At 39.8% G+C, this 17,186-nt stretch overlaps 1 protein-coding gene and 1 non-coding gene across 2 annotated transcripts in view; one reads left to right on the top strand and one right to left on the bottom strand.

Moving 5' to 3' along the window:
- The first annotated feature begins 7,943 nt into the window (after nucleotides 1-7,943).
- LOC115871126 lies at nucleotides 7,944-8,077 on the top strand. The gene has a single exon (XR_004047106.1). It is a non-coding gene; the product is annotated as a small nucleolar RNA SNORA29 (small nucleolar RNA).
- A 33-nt stretch (nucleotides 8,078-8,110) lies between these two features.
- The window catches only part of GJA1 (gap junction protein alpha 1), a 13,976-nt gene continuing 4,900 nt past the window's right edge, over nucleotides 8,111-17,186 (bottom strand). Inside the window, exon 2 of the mRNA XM_045294469.1 lies at nucleotides 8,111-11,018. Coding sequence (XP_045150404.1) covers nucleotides 9,854-11,002 — 1,149 coding nt within the window. The 5' untranslated portion in view covers nucleotides 11,003-11,018 and the 3' untranslated portion in view covers nucleotides 8,111-9,853. The remainder of the gene's footprint in view (nucleotides 11,019-17,186) is intronic.

Here is a 17,186-nt window from a genome sequence, read left to right as displayed (position 1 = left end):
ATCGTATTTGTTATTTCGCAGCCAAGAATGGTTTAGGTAATGCTATTATTACTATGTCAGGCCGAAGAACAAAACTAAGAATAAAAACCCAAGACCAAAAAAATAGACCCTGAGGAGTGTGTGTGTGTGTGTGTGTGTGTGTGTGTGTGTGTATTCAAGAAAAAGAAAGTTAGCCGCTGCTTTCCTAGATTTGAGAGGATGATAGGGAATTAAGCCTGGAAGAGCTATCCCCAGGCCACACAGAGTTAAAAAGAGAAGGGGACTCGGGCGCATACAATGGGCAGCTAGGGGACGTGCTCCTGAGGAAGGAAGAGTTCAGCTGAGGAAGGAAGAATCAGCAGGAAGAGGTGAAAGAGAAGGCAAGGTGAGTCAGGCAGAGGGAACTGTTTGGGCAAGAATCACAGACTGGAAGAAATTCAGGCCTTTGGAGATATGGGAAAAAGTCTAGAAACGCCACTGCATCAAGAGCTGAGGTGGAACTCTAGTGGTGTCACGGTTATGCGTTGGGCTGTTATCTCCAAGGTCCAAGGTCCGCAGTTCAAAACCGCTCTGTGGGTGGGAGAAAGATGGGGCTTTCTACTACCGGAAACAGTGGCAGACTTGGAAACCCACAGGAGGTCCTTTTGGCAGTGAGGTTGGTTTTCTAGAGGGAGCTGTGAGAACCTCAGGACTGGAAAGATCCTGTGCTGACCTATATGCCAGCTTAAAGAATGGCAGTCATTGCATCGTGACTATTGGTATTTCAGTAAAGACTAGGGGAGTCATTAAAGATTGCTACACTGGGAACACGTTCTGTCTCCCTTCTCTATATACATTTGTTTGTTCTTCGTATGCTAACAGTGCTTTTTCTTTACAGTGGAGGCATACTCTGACCTTTCATTTTACTATACTGAAGTCAACAAATGCGAAAGGTACAAGGTGACATTACTATAGAAATGAAATGTATGTAAAGTACTTTTTACCTGATTTTCTTTTTATATTTCTATTATTCTTACTTTTTAGTCCTCATGTACAGCATTGAAAATAGTAGAGGGCACTAAGGTTTGTGTTTTTAATGGTCTTGTGTTTGCATAAATTGATATATCATTATTATTCTTGTTAGAAATTTTGCAGGCGGTAGAAACCGCGGAAGTGATGTTTTGACATTCAGAATTTGGCTGTGTACTGATTTTTTTTCTAGGAAGTCTTATCTTGCCATTGGTCAATTCCCTTAATAAGAATCTTAATGATTAGGTAACAAAAATTCATTGCCATTCAGTCGATTCCAACTCATAGAAACCCTATAGGAAGACTCGAACTACTCCACAGGGTTTCCAGCGCCGTAAATCTTTACTGAATAGACTGTCACATATTGATCCCCGAGAGTAAAACAACAAACCAAACTCACTGCCATAGACTCTATTCCTACTCATAGAGACCATGCAGGACAGAGTAGAAATGCACCTGTGGTTTTCTCCCTCAGCGGGGCTGGTGGTTTCGAGCTCCTGACCTTGTAGCTTACACCTCAACTCAAAACCCACTATGCCACTATAGTTCCCTCAGAACAGCTGGCTCTAATCACCAAGCTTTTTGTTATCTGCTGAGGAATTTAACCAGTGCACCACCAGGATTCCTAAAGGACTTACTGCATTAAAAAAATATATTTTGCTCATCTCTCATTTACTCGTCATAACAAACTTGCAGTGATATTTTACTCTCTCGGTTGGGGTTTACTGTGGTAGTTATATAATAGTTTGTCAATCAGGTCATCGGCAATCAGACCTTTGTGCGGGCATAACCTTCTCCTAAAGATTCTGGGAACTCCTGTGTTCCTCCTTGGAGACAGGAGACACTCTTTCAGCTCACTCTCTGGGAGACATTGCAGCTGACAAGACACATGGAACTACCTAGTGCCCAGAGTTAGAGGAGCCATGTGGAGACTCCTGCCAGTGCTGAGATGCTTACAATGCCACTGGATCCAGACTTTCCACCCACTAGCCTGTGAATTTCCTACACTTGGTGTCATTGCATGTGTTGTGTGAGTCTGAAGAGGAATTTACAGACTGGTTCCGGACATAATGGCCTAATATTAGACTTATGGACTTGATCTGGACTGGATTGGGATGTTTTCTTAATATACGATTACTCTTTGATATAAAGCTCTCTTATACACATATGAGTGTCTATGAATTTGTTTTTCTAGTCAACCCAGACTAACACAGGGACTGAGTGAGACTCGGTGTCTACATACTCGTAGTTTGCTCAAGATCACACATTGATCAACTTGACCCCCAAATTTCCATTTCAGCTTACTGGGTGCTTCTGATACCTTGAAAACTTCCTAGGATCAATTGAAGGGGCATTGGGGTGGGGTGGTGCGGGGGCAGGGGGTACCATTCATAGATTCGACAAGTGTCCTAGACTCAGATATGGAAAGGCATGAGAAGAAAAACATTCTATTCCTCAAACTTCCAACCCACAAACAACTGAGAGTATGCAAACTCATCATTGATGAAAAATACATGTTACTTGCTATAAATGGAAATGAATGGTTAAAAATAAAAGTAAGAACATCATGTCCAAACCATCAGTACCGCTTTGCCCTAACATATGGTTGTATTTATGGTTTAGGGAGATACTAAAAATAACAAGGAAGGCACAAGACTTGCTGTAAGTGTCAGCTCTTAAAACTCATAGTGTGTAAGGATGTGCACAAGACCACTTCTTATTCAGGGTGTCAAGAAGTATTTCAGATACCTCGTTGTTGTAAATATCTCATCTAACACCACTTACAATCATTTGTACTTGAAATCTCATTTCACAACAGAACGCATTTGTATTGCTTATATGTATAGGTTTTGTGGACAGTAGTATGTGGAGAAACAACAGAGTTTGTGTTTTACAAATGCTGGAAATTCCCCAGAAACCCAAGGAGCTTTGGAGAATCTGTGTTTTCAATTCCTGAAAATATTCAAAGACTTAAAGTAATGTGGCTTTTAAAACCAGGGCCTGCTTTTTAAAGGTCATCTAGCTTTTAGTCACAAATCGCAAGGGTTGTTAAAAATATTTTTTAAAGTAAAAACAAAACCCTGGTGAAATACCTGAACACCCAGTTAGCTCTGTCACATTACAAAATATGTGCCTATCACTGAGCTAGACAAAGACATTACAAATTGAAAGAGTGGCCTTTAATCCTTAATTTATTTCCAAAGTTAAAAAAAACACAACAGATAATAAAAGAAACAAATAAATAAATAAAAACCTGAAATTCTTCTGACTGCACTAGCTAACAACATTTCTTTCTTCTCCATTAGAATTGCTTTTTTCTTACAAGGTCAAAGTACTTTTTTATGAGCAGTTTCTCATCTTTAAAGTTTTTGCCAGATTTATATCACTTATAATACATTACAGCTCTCTAGCTCTTTTTTCTTTTGCACATAAGAGCTAATTATCAAGTAGAAATGATAGGTGTGGAGGTGGAGCTTGGCTGTTATACTCACTGAAAACGCCGGGTCCAGTGCCAGTGGTGCCGTGGTTCCCACATTTGCCACTTTTAGTGCCAGTGGTGCTTTGGTTCCCACATTTGCCACTTTGAGAGTTTCAGGTAGCCATCCCCTACAGTCCTTGCACTCTTTAATTATAAAGTGCTGCAAGTCCTCCAGACAATTGAGGGCCAAAGTAAAGATGAAAATTAAATGCATATTTTAATCGTTTCCACTGGCACTCTTTAATTACAAAGGCTAAACATCTGCTAGCTCGCTCACCCCACAGCTACTCTTGAAATGTTTAACTTGGTATTTGTTTGTTAAAAGGTAAATATTTGAAGGAGCAAGTTATAAGGTATCAAGGTATACATAGCAAAGGATCGTGTTTGATACCACAAATCAGTAAACCAAATCTAACCACAAAACTGTTCTAGGTTTGTATATATTTAGACACATACACACATATATATATATATATTAATGTAACAGCAAAGCTGTTCTAGATGTGTCCCCTTCTAAAGGGACACATTTTGATAGATGCTTTGTATCATTTAATACATTTTAATTTTGACTGTATATTCAGTATGAGAAATAAATTATAGATTTGAAGCTTCAGATATGAACGAAATTTTATAGAAAAATATAATTTTTGAGCTGTCATGAATCAGAAATGTTTAGTCAGGGATTAGACTGAATAAACAAAGAATGTAAAACTAGGAAAATATGGGATTGATAGTTCTGCACTGAAAGAAATAATACCAATCATATTATAGCTTATTGCATCATTGAATTATATTTTAACTATGTTATAAAATATTTTAAGTATATAGAAAATAATAACATGTAAACCTATTTGAGTTTTACATTGAATTATAGATGACAGAGTGTTGGATGTAGTTAACTGTCAAATGACCAGACTCACTGAAATTTGAAACTTATGAATGTAAGGTGGTTTCCTCAAAACATTTTAAAATGACCTGGCCCTCCCAAGGACAGTCAGTGATAAATGTAGCCAAGTCATGGGGAAAAGTGTCTCTGAACCCAAGCTGTCTTTAACCAGTTCTCAGTTGTGCCTATTTATTTTTGACTAGGTCTTTATATATTGATAAATCAAGGTGGATCATTAGAAGTTCAGATGCTGGGCTTCATAAAGATGGATCTAACTCAGTTGCTGAGTTCAGGAAACGAGTCACCATTGCAGCAGTCTTATGCGTCAACCTTTAGACCTCTTTGAGTTAAATTCGGTTGCAGTCATGTTTGTAGTCTTTGGTTTAAGATTAGCTTACATTTCTTTGGAAAAGGGTTTTGAAATTAGTAATGTGTTTAATTAGAATAAATAAATCTCTGAAATGTGTCTGTCTGGCCTTCATTTTCTAACGTAAAGACAGTTCTTTTCTTCTCCTTTGCTTTTCACATAAAGTAAGTCTCATGACTCCTGCGGCCTTGAGAGCTGAGGTCTCTGTCTGTGCTAAGTCTGATGCACAGTTTTGTAGAGGGACTGACTGGAGTCTCTATCCCCAAAACTAGATTAGGGTCCATTTCCTTTCACATTACCTGGGAGCAGACCTTGCACTGCATTAAACAAGACTTGGTTGGTCTTCTAAAGTAGACTTTTTATATTCAACAGGAACATGTGTGGGCATTGAAATTACTCTAGATCATAGCCAAAATAAGCTATGGTCTTTGAAGGAAACATCTGGAGGCTAGAAGAAATAGTCTGACTAGAAATGTCAACACTCTTGAAGACCAGGAAACAAACGTAAGCTTTTTCCTCCCAAGTATCTTTACCCTATACAGAAAGTTCTCCTTCTAGTCTTCTTATGGCAGTTTTCTGCCTTGGTCTGCTTTTCAATTCTGAAAATTGCTAGCTGCAAATTCTAGCATGCCAAGGGCTCAGCTATACTTTGCCCAATGAAGACAAAGGTAAAAACAGAGTCTTGGAGCCAGTAAGGATTATAAACATGTTTCTACACTGTTGCTGTGCTGTTTATAAATGGAGCTCACTTTAAGACTTTAATAAGCCCCTAAACTTCATTAGTTTGCTCTCCCTCCAAGAGCAAAGCACAGATGTTTTGGCATGTTGGAATTTGAAGTTTGGAATTTTTAGGAGAGGCAGTGTGTGGGCAAACAACTAGCACCATGAGCAGGTTGAGAGGTTCAGCAATTTTCACAAAATAAAGTAAGAGAAAGGCCTTTGTCCTAGAGGATGAACAATGTGCTTCAGAAGTGGTATCAAATAAAGGCACTAGGCTTTTCAGAGGGTGATGTAGCAACGATGAAAAATACAACTTTCCTCTAGTTCCTAAATGCTCCCCCACCCCGCCCCATCCCCCCTACTATCATGATCCAAATTCTACCTTGCAAGTCTGGCTAGACCAGAGGATGTACACTGGTACAAGGCAAGATATGAAAAAATAATAATTTATAAATTATCACGGGCTCATGAGGGAGGGGAGAGCGAGGAGGGAAGGGAAAAATGAGGAGGTGATACCAGGGGCTTAGATGGAGAGCAAATGTTTTGAGAATGATGAGGCCAATGAATGTACAAATATGCTTTACACAATTGATGTTTGTATGGATTGTGATAAGAGTTGTATGAGCCCCTAATAAAATGATTTTTTTTTAAAAAGGTAGCAGACCCTTCATATAAAATTCTAAAGAAACACAATGATCATGTAAAATGCACGGTTATCAGTCTAAAAGGTCATGGACATTCATGTAAAAGTCACGGGTTCCTTAAAATTACTTTCCTAAATAAAAAACCAAGCCAGTTGCTTAAGACATCTATTTCAACTCATGGCAAGCCCGTGCGACAGATTAGAACTGTGCTCCGTGGCATTCTCAGTGGATGATTTTTAGAAGCAAACCACCAGACTTCCAAGACACTTCCGGGTGCACTGGACTGCCAAACTTTCAGTGTTGTTTACAAAAAAAAAAAAAAGTTTGCCCACCCCAGAGGACTCTAGAACCACACAGGCCAATACAGTAGCTACAGCTCTTTAAATTAAGAATAAAAGAGAGTTCACTTCTCCAGTCACAGTAGCCATGATTCACATGTTCTGTAGCCAGGAGCTGCCACGTTGAATGCAGTAACACACTTGAAGCACCATTAAAACTTCCACTAGACAGAACTACTTCTAGAAGATTCAGTTTTCCATTTAGACATGAGAAATGTATGTTCAGTGTTCAAATACATATTTTTGTGGCATGAAACTTCATCTTCTCATCATTCCTAAAATACAGCTCAGTTGAATTTTTAGGCAGTAAAAGCAGTCAATTAAGTTAAGCAATGTGAAAGGAACATCATTTTTTTTTTTAATATTCTGGAGAATCTCAGATTGTAAGCTTCATAGGACAGATCCTTTAAATCCTAGGACTGAAAACGCTTGATAAGTTTTGTTTTTAAGTGGTTTCTTCTGGCAGTGGTAGGCATGCTGGGGTCTTGGTGATGCACTGGTTAATTACATGGCTACTGGCCTTGTCATTAGTCATTCCACACTGTCTGGTGAGGTTGCCAAGCTGGAATTGACTGAACCATAATGTGTTTTGGTGTTATGTTGGCGTAGAGGTGAGAGGTTTGGCTTTCTACTTTATATACTTCTTGTTTTGTAAACTGGGCACATGCATAATCTTTCTTTTTTTTTTTTAATAGTGAAAATAGCTTATGTTCAGAAATGTTTGGGATGAACTATACAGCTATTTCTGTAAGAACTTTCTCTCCCACCCCATACACATTAGAAATGTATTTAATAGTTTAACCACTTGTTTACCCCATTACATATATATATCCAGCTTGTGCAAGATACACAAAGACAAATAAATTAATAGCATCTTCATTGTTCGTGGTCAAGTAGACACGTATAAACATAGAAAACCTGCTTCTCCTATCTGATTCTCAACTGGTCAAATAAATTCAAAACATTGACATCATCACTTAGATCTATAAACTTGGGGGGAAAAATCAGATAATCCCTTGGTCTGAGACAAATGGCATCAACTTTGTTCATTTCCCCCACCCCCCAAAGCAGCAACTGAACTGGATGTTTATTATAATTTACTTATAGCTCCTCTAATGATTGAGTTGTCTGCTTTGTGATAGGTAATAAGTGTTCATGAGTTGGCATTGACTCAATGGCAGTGGCTTTGGTATTTTTAAGCAATATAGTGAATTAAACTTCCTTAAAATGTAACTTAAAATACTGATAGCACATTTTGTATTTAAAACAATAGCACAACCCAGATTCTATTCCCTTGAAATGAGATTCCTGAAAATGTGCACTTACTTTTCTCATACTTCTTTCACAACTACTAAAGACATCATTGATAGTTGTGAACTGATAAATGATTTTTTTTTTTAAATCACACCCATCCCACATCAGTTATTAGTGGCTATCAACTTGCTTGCAATTACGATTGTTATTTGATGTAATAATAATTTGATTGGAAAAGAGCTGAGATTTTGGTGTTCAGGCCAGTATCTTTCCCATTTGACTACCACTCCAGCCCTTAGTAAGATTGTAGTGGCTATGCTTGTGGGATAGAGTGATTTTTACCATGATCTGAAGAAGGAGGTTTATTGTGTACTCCTATATGAAATGGCTGTACAGAAAAAGAAAAAAGAAAGAATCACACAAAATAGCAAAAGCTCTCTTTATACTAAATTAAAACTTTATTGAATAAAGAACACTCTCCAGAACACAACACATGATATGGTGGACTAGGTTCTACGTTACATGCAAGGAAGCTGAACATGACAGTAGTTTAACATGGAATGTCAAACAAATTAGTATTTCTCACTGTACAAAGCTGTTTCTGTAGCTGATGTGCAAGAAACAACAGGTACGATAGTATTTTCACCAATCATCTGTGATAAGTTTTTAAAAGGCACTTGAAGAAACTGGTAGATTTCTTTAGCAAAGATTTCAAATAAATTAGTTACATGTGTACTACTGAGACTTCTTTCAAATCTCTCTTGCATTCCAAATAAAATCTTAGTGCAAACATCAAAGTTGCTGTCACTCCAAAAGACTGACTGTCAAACTCATAATAGCAAGCAAATTCTGAAGTAATGTGTATTAAGAAGGACAAAATGAAAAATACCAGTTACAGCAAAATTCACTTAGGAACATTAATAGTCCACTCTAGGTTTTTCTTCTAAGTCTCTCACATTAATGACTACAGCTTGTTTACAGTACTAAAATTCTATCATTCAAGCATCAGTGATTACAATTCAAGAAAAGAAAATCATTCATTTCAACAATAGCATTACTGCTGCATTCTAAAAAGAATAAAAGAAAAAGAAAGAAGGAATCAGAATTAATGAAACCAGTATCCATAATAGGATGTTCTGGGAAAAACCATTTTAGGGAGGGTGAAAAAAAAAGTGTGCTTTAGTTGCACAATAGGAATTATATCATGTAAACACCATATTGGCCCACAAAACAAAGTCCACGAGAAAGGCTCAAAACTGTGGGTGCATTATTTTCAAATCTGTGTTTGTGAGTTGATGCCGCATTTGCTTGTACCAATACATGACAATTAAAATACACCATTCCACACACATACAAGTGATTGTTAAATAATTGAGGATGGCTTGCCTCCCTGACTCTAACTCAAAAAATGTTAAGTGACATCCACACTGTTTTAAAAAGGCGTATAGAAACCATTAAATGAATGTGAATCGCAGTTGAGGAATGATGACAAAAAGGTAATGATGGGATGCAAGTGGATGCAAAACAGAAGGTACACATAACTGGCTGAGATTTGCAAATGCAGGGAAAGCCTTTTTCTGTGGGCCTTCTCTGAACTCTGAACTTATACCCCAAACCGAAAGTATAGTAGCCTAAGTCCATTGACACCTGGAGGGTCAGGCCTGAACAAGCTTACCTTCAAAGTGCAAAATTTAACAATGGAATGTTTAACGGGGGCAATAGGACATTGTTGTCTTTTCTTGTTGAAAAGCAGTAAGAGGTTCAGGAAGCACATTCTCCTGGCCAAAGTTATTTCGGTTTCTTGGTAAAACAAAACATTATTTAGCTATGGATTATCACCCATTTTCGAATACACGAAACCAAGGGAGGGTATGGGGCAGGGGAGGGCTATGTCCCAACTACTCCAACTTTTATTTAAAACTTAAATTCTTTGAATCAGCTACTTTAAATACCAACACGTATCTCCCATTCCCCCTCCCTCTCCACCCCCTTACCCCAGACACGCTCAGAGAGCCTAGATCAATCATCTAATGCCTTTGTGTTTTCTAAGCCTCCTCGAAGAGGCTGTGGAGTACCGCCTCTTAAAGGAACAAAATGAACACCTCAGCTGCATGGTCAGCAGCACCTTTTCTTTCTCCACCAGCGTTGAGTGGAATGGGGACGCTCTCGAGCCTGCGTCTAGATCTCCAGGTCATCGGGCCGAGGTCTGCTGCTGGCCCGACTGCTGGCTCTGCTGGAAGGCCGCTGATCCACAATGGCGAGTGGCTGCAGTTCATGCCCGGCAGCTAATTTTTTGGGATTCTCATGATCATCAGGGAAATCGAAAGGCTGTGCGTGGGAATTAGAGATGGTGCTGCCTGCCTGACCCATTCGATTTTGTTCTGCGCTGTAATTAGCCCAGTTTTGCTCACTGGCTTGTTTATTGTAATTGCGGCAGGAAGAATTGTTTCGGTCTCCAGTCACCAGCTTGTAGCCGGGAGGAGACATGGGCGAGAGCGGCGCGGTAGGTGAGGAGCAGCCGTTGAAATAAGCGTACTTTGGAGAGCCACAGTCTTTGGAGGGGCTCAGGGGACCCGCGGACGCGTGGTACGGATCGCTCTTTCCCTTCACCCGATCCTTCACGCCCTTGAAGAAGACGTAAAAGAGTTCGATTATGTTCAAGGCCAGAGACACCAAGGAGACCACCAGCATGAAAATGATGAAGATGGTTTTCTCGGTGGGGCGCGAGAGGAAGCAATCCACCTGGTGCGGGCAGGGGTCTCTTTTGCAAGTGTACACGGCGCTCAAGCTGAAGCCGTAGATGTACCACTGGATCAGCAAGAAGGCCACCTCAAAGATCGACTTGAACAGGATACTGATGATATAGGTGCGCAACAACCCCCCTCTCATTTTCACTTTCCCGTGCTCCTCGATACCATACTTAAACTTCTTTATTTCAATTTGCTTCAAGTGCATGTCCACATTGGCCCCATCAGTTTGGGCAACTTTCAGCTCCTCCTCTTTCTTGTTCAGCTTCTCTTCCTTGCGCATCACGTAGAACACGTGAGCCAGGTACAAGAGCGTGGGGACAGACACGAATATGATCTGCAGGACCCAGAAGCGGACGTGCGAGATGGGGAAAGACTTGTCATAGCAGACGTTTTCACAACCAGGTTGTTGGGTGTTGCAGCGAAAGGCAGACTGCTCATCACCCCAGGCTGACTCCACCGCCGTCCCCAGGAGCAGGATGCGGAAAATGAAAAGGACGGAGAGCCACACCTTCCCTCCAGCCGTGGAGTAGGCTTGGACCTTATCCAGGAGTTTGCCCAAGGCACTCCAGTCACCCATGTTGCCTGGGTGCCCTCTGAAAGACAAGACAAGACAAATCAAGGATCGTGGATTTCAAATGACTTAACATTCATCTCTAGCAGTCAACAGACTATTGTGAAAGCGCTCGGGTCTTTCTAGCACTTTCCCCAAAACACCAGGGGCACATTCTTCTTGTCCCACTCTCCCCTATACAGAGTTCTCACAATTTGTTTTTGAGATGAATCAGAGCCGATGTGGCCAAGAGCACATTGCAATTTTAACCTGTGAAGATGTATTACTTGCTCAACCGCTGTCTTCCCATGTGATTTGAGAAGCTGTCTGTGCTAAGTGGCTATGCTTATTTTATCTGTCTGATAAATGAGGACAGTTCTTGCCTGGCAGGCCTGTGTCTGGATGCATGCCCAAGGGAAGTGCTGATGCGTGTTATTCAAAGCATAGACGTCTTAGAATTGAGGTAAGAATACTCATGAACACACACAAACCTTGATCCCATTATCTATCATTTCATTCCTAATTTTACTTTGCAAAGGTCTCCCTTTGGCATATATCTATGCAATTTATACATGTTCTCTATTACACTCATTTATATTTTCCCATTCCTTCTTAAGCACAGTGTCTAATGGTGTTCTATCTTCTCTGCTCAGAGAAAAATTTACGGTACCAACATTAGCCATTTTGATGCAGTGTGTCAGTATTACACAGGACTCCACAAAGACCATGTGCACAACTCATAAGTGAAAATACTATTTGTCTCAATATTAATTAATAACAGGAGAAATAAACAAAAATCCTCTTTAGTCTTTACGCCTATAAAAGGATTAGTTTTTATCTTTTGATGTACATTCTATTTTCAGACCCCATTGCTGTAGATTCTGACTCACAGTGATCCTATAAGATAGAACGGAACAGTCCCAGTGGGTTTTGGAGATAGCAAACTTTCAGAGAGGTGGACTGCCACATCTCTCTCCTTCCTATTCATTGGTGTCTTAAAACCTAAGATACCCACATTATTGGAGATAAGACAAAGACCTAATCTGGAAGATTGACAGGGATCCTCAAAGTGATTTACCTATTCTAATGCTTATTTTTAATTGTCAATAGTTCAATGATGAAATAATTAATTCCAAAAATTACAGGAAATATTCAGCTATCAGCTAGAAGATTCAAGGGCCCAAGATTCCCTAGCCAAGGGTTTCCAATGCATTCACAAGGCCTTTAAAATTACAGTGAAACCGGTTTGGTTCCTTCAGTGCTTTGGTAAAATCTGAGCTAGAGCAGAGACACAATGAAACATGACATGTGGTAGACACAGGCATGCTGGCACACCTCTGTGCCCCTCTTTACGGTGCTTTGCAAACATGTGCTTCTTCCAAACAAAACTTTCAAAGCAACCTTCAATGGAGCAAGTCTGTCACTGCCATGTCTCTAATCCCATGTGCTCACTTCGTGTTTCAGTGTCATATTTTGATAATTCTCACAATATTCCATTTTTTCCTTAGAGATAGTGCACACTTAGTAGACCAGCATATATTGTAAGCCCAGCTTTTATATGTACAGAGAAAAAAATTTAAGTGCCATTTGCTTTATTGTGATATTAGCTTTATAGTTGTGGGCTAGAACCAAACCTGCAACATCCCCGAGGCATCCCTATATAAGTTAATTTTAAGTAGAGAGTAGCAGTATAAAGGTTTAGAAAATAATAAAGTAGTTAGAATACTTAGTTAAAAACAAACAAAGTAAAAACTTTCCAGGAGCCTTGCAATGAATTTTAAAAAGCTTAACTTGTTTTAAGTCGGATTATGTGAGCTTCTTAAAAATAGGCTTGCTGTCTGCATATAAAATTCTGTTATTGAGCTATGTGCAATAGTCTCATTATAGGAAGTAAATGAAACTAAAGGGAAACGTCTTCCCTTCCATGCAACATCAGGTTTCTGTTTAATGACGGCATCTCCTGGCTATAAAGGCCATGCAAACATGAAATGGACCTGCGATTTCCTGGATAGAACAAAGAAGAGATGGATGATCCATAAAACTAAATCACACACCCCCTACCTAGATGAGCAGTTGTTGGATATCTTTGATGAGAGCCAGAGACTGGTGTAACAAGAATTCGGGGCTAAGAGGTGGGGGAGGGGAGGGTGTAGGAAAGCCACAAAAATATTCTCCCAGTGTTCACTGAAAAAGTAGTTTCCCTCCCCCCCACCCCCCCCATCTCCTTTTAAGAAGAACCTTTTTAGAGTCTGCAGAGACAGGTTGGGCAGTGAAATCAATGCATGTAAAGAGCAGTAACAAGAACAAAGGCTTGCAGAGTGAACAAAGAAAATTAAATAGCCAAGGGCAGGCTCAAAGAGAGAGGGAGTAATTTAGTCTTGATGGACAGTTTGATGGTCAGAGAATGTAAAAGAAAAGCAAAACAAAAGCCAAACCCTGCAATTTTATAGAGACTGAGAATAAAGCACAACCCATAAGGTTCTAGCCAACAAAACAGATTTTTTGAGCTATCACAGACAGTATCTATGAAGCTCTGTAAACTGGCCCTGATTTTGTTTGCAGTGAATTACAGTATGTTGCCAGTGTCATCTACTTTTGCTCAGAGATGCTCTAATTGTGTGTGTGTGTGTGTGTGTGTGTGTGGTTGGGGGTGGGGGATGGGGGAAAGGTGGTGGAAGGGGGCAACCAACAGTAACAATCAAGTATAAATGATCAACTGCTTTAATTTCATCAGACTCATGCAATAATAGAGCTCATGACAAACCTAGCATGTTTGAAAATGTGGCCAGACTCAGACATTGCCATTTTAGTCAGTGTCTCTGATTCAAAGAAACACAATATGATGGTGCAGATGCTTGTGACAACTGATAAATAACATTCATGTAATTCTGAGATTCTACAAGAATATTCCATAGTAAGTGAATTGGGTCACTGGGAGTGGGAGGGGGTGGTTCTCTTGGTAGTCAGTTCATTTATACCAGAGTTCTTTAATATACCAGAAATTTAATTTCAACATGTTTTTTAAAATTTGTCCCCTTTATGCACCCACACAGTTGCCATTTGCGTTAAAGAGTTACATCTTTCATCTGAATATTAAATACAAATTATCCAATTGGACACATTGACACATGTCATTACCGCCATAGAATCCATCATGTAATTTTGCCATGGTAGGTCATACTGCTGTGATTCCACAGAAGGTAGAAGAGTTCTCCTTTTGAGGGAACAGTTGTTCACTTTGCCATGAGTCAAAACTTCTCTATCAAACTGCTTGTTTTTCCCAGTTAAGACTTCAGGCAGCTGAATGTTCATTCCCTCTAAGTTCCCAAGTATGAGTTACAAAAATACCAGAATGTGAAGTTATTATTTCTGGACCTATTCTTCATCTAGCTTTATACTTCCATCTCTCTACCTCTTCATCAAAGAATCCTGGGCTCTCAGTTGACATCACAACCAACAGCAGTTATGGCATTCTGGGGAGTCAAAATTGTATTTCAATACTCCTGGAGTTCTGGGGAAAGGAAAACAAAAGGCAGTCCGCATGGGCAACATTGGGGCTGTAAGGTGGGTGGGGGAAGGCTCCGCAACCAAATTATTGTAGGACAGACAGCCCAGATCACCATTAAAAAATTAGCAGCTATATTGCTGTGATGGAGAAAAATTCTGCAATATAATTCTCATAAGTCTTTTCTTACCAATGCAATTTCCAGTTTTCTTTAAACTTCTTCATTATAAATCTCCACAATCATCTTATGTCCTTTGAGAAAATCTATCCAGATCACCTTTTTGGAATCCCCCCAAACAGCTGCCATAATCTTTTGAGTTGACCTCTATGCTTTACATTGAATTTGCCCTGCAGACCTCCCCAGAAGCTGCTGTTTGGTTGGATGCGACCTTTCCAGAGACAAAATAGACCATGGAAGCCAGTGTGGGAAGCAGTAGCTCTCTGAGAACCCAGCTGTTGAGCTCTCTTCCCTTGCCCCTTGTTATTTCCCTGTACCTCCACTTCTGCTGCTTACCGAGAGCGAAACTTAATTTCTTTTCAGTGAAATTTCTTGAAAATCAAGCTTCCATTAAAGACTCCTTTTTGCTCTCCCTTTTGCAAGAGCCAAAAATATAAGTCATCATACCAAAGCTGTAGTCAAGGATCGCTATGTCACCAAGGTTCCAATAATTACTATGAAAATTGGAAAATACCTTACTTCCATGTTAAGAAATTTTGAATACGAGTCATCTATTAAACATTGAGAATGGGGGCTTAAAGAATGAAAACAAAAGATGGTTGAAACTCAACTGAGACTTGAAACTCATCGTCATTTTATTATTACAAATAAGCGCTTAGGGAAGATGACGGCCATCACCATTTGAAAAAGAAAAATCACGAGGTCTAAAGTGGAATAAAGAAATGTCTCTGAAAGGCCCTGCAGCACATTTTCGTTGGGGAGGGAGGGGGAAATGCCATCTCTGTGGTTTTCAGTATACTACAACCAAACATGATTATACCGCCAAATAAAAATGCCCCCCTCCCCCAACTCTCCTAAGAACCATTTTCTCTTACAGTAAAAGTCAATTATGACTATTCCGAAGCAGCCAGAAATTCTTGGTACTATCTAGAATCACAATAGGACCCCCATTTAATCTATTGGCCCTATCTTCAAAATACCACCAGACTATCACTGATTCTCACCACCATCCTGGCCATGTATCAGCCATGATTACCTCTATCTCCTTTCATGGCTCATGTCTGTTAGCCCTCGCACACACCTATGAGCTATTTTCCAGCAAAAAGGCAATCTGTAATAAACCAACACAATTAAGCCCCTTTGCTTGATAAGAGCTCTGCTCCCTTCACGTGGCTCACTTCTTTCAAACTTCTCCTCAGATGTTGTCATCCATGAACTTTCTCAACCACCTCTTCTTCCCAAGTTGCATCACTTCCTATACTCCTTACCCTTAAAAAATATATCCGGGTTTAATTTTATTGAAGGCCCTCAGCTCACCTTTACTTATCTGTTTCACTCTCATCCATGAGAAAGAGTCCTCACTGCCTTCCTTGATTAGATGGTGAGCCCCATTGAGGGAGTTTGGTTTGCTCACTACTGTGACTCCACAGGGCTGTGTAGAACTGCACAGGTGAGCTTCCAAAGCTGTACATCTTTATGGGAGCAGAAAGTCTCCTCTATCTCCCTCAGTATGGACACAATGGCAGTGAGCTTGTCTTTGTGTATTTTTGTTTGGTTTTTGTTGGTGCCCTAACCCTTGTGGTGGTGCTGTCAGGTAAGCATTGAGCGGTAACTGCAAACACAGCAGCAGCTCCACAGGAGAGAGATGAGAATGCTCCCATAAAGACTATACAGGGTGGCTAGGAGTAGGAATCCTGAACTTGACTGCAGTGGATTTGCTTTTGGTGATCCTCAGTGCTCAAAAGAGTCAGAACAGCTCAATAACTACCTGCATGAGACATAGTGGTCTATGCATTTAGCTGCTAACCACATGGTCAGCATTTTAAAACCACCAGCCATTGGGTGAAAGAAAGAGGATTTCTTTCTTTCTTTCCTTTTATTAAGAGTTATGGTTAAGGCTACGTTAGGTTAAGGATTAAGTGATGACCCGAAAGAGGACTTCTGATTCCCATAAACAGTTACAGTCTCAGAAACCCACCGGGGAAGTACTATCCTGTCCCACAGGGCTCACTATGAGTTGGAATTGACTCGATGGCAGAGATTTTGTTTTAGATACTGAATGCGCACGCATGCACACACAAAACAAAGTTAACGGATGTTTCTTTTACTATTTTTTGGATTCTCTTCATTGTAATGGGTGTTCATGCTGTAAGGATCCTTGCATATGGATACTTCAATAGTATATGAAGAAGTTTTAAAAGTTCATGAAAACAATGTATGGAATTAAGCGATACTAGAACTTTCCCATGAATTTCTTGAATCCCCTAAATATATTCCAAATTTCTCAAGTTTCTAATTAATCAAAAAGCATACTTCTCAATTTAAAAAAAGGGGTAATGTCCGTATTTCTTGCTACTCCCTGTTCAATTTTCAAGTGACAACTACTGAGCTAGAACTGTTTTGTTTAAGCATGCTTCAAATGACTCAAGCACTTAACAGGGCTGAAGTAGGGGGTGGGGTGGAGTTCTTTAACAAGAAGCTTCTTGAATTTATTAACCAAGATCATAGTGATTTGGGATCCCCTCTGA

This window comes from Echinops telfairi, unplaced genomic scaffold (assembly GCF_000313985.2).
Source record: "Echinops telfairi isolate 266 unplaced genomic scaffold, ASM31398v2 ScPeMD7_3533;HRSCAF=4204_0, whole genome shotgun sequence".
Lineage (NCBI taxonomy): Eukaryota > Metazoa > Chordata > Mammalia > Afrosoricida > Tenrecidae > Echinops > Echinops telfairi.
The sequence above is the reverse complement of the archived record's forward strand: the minus strand, read 5'-3'. Positions and strand labels throughout refer to the sequence as shown.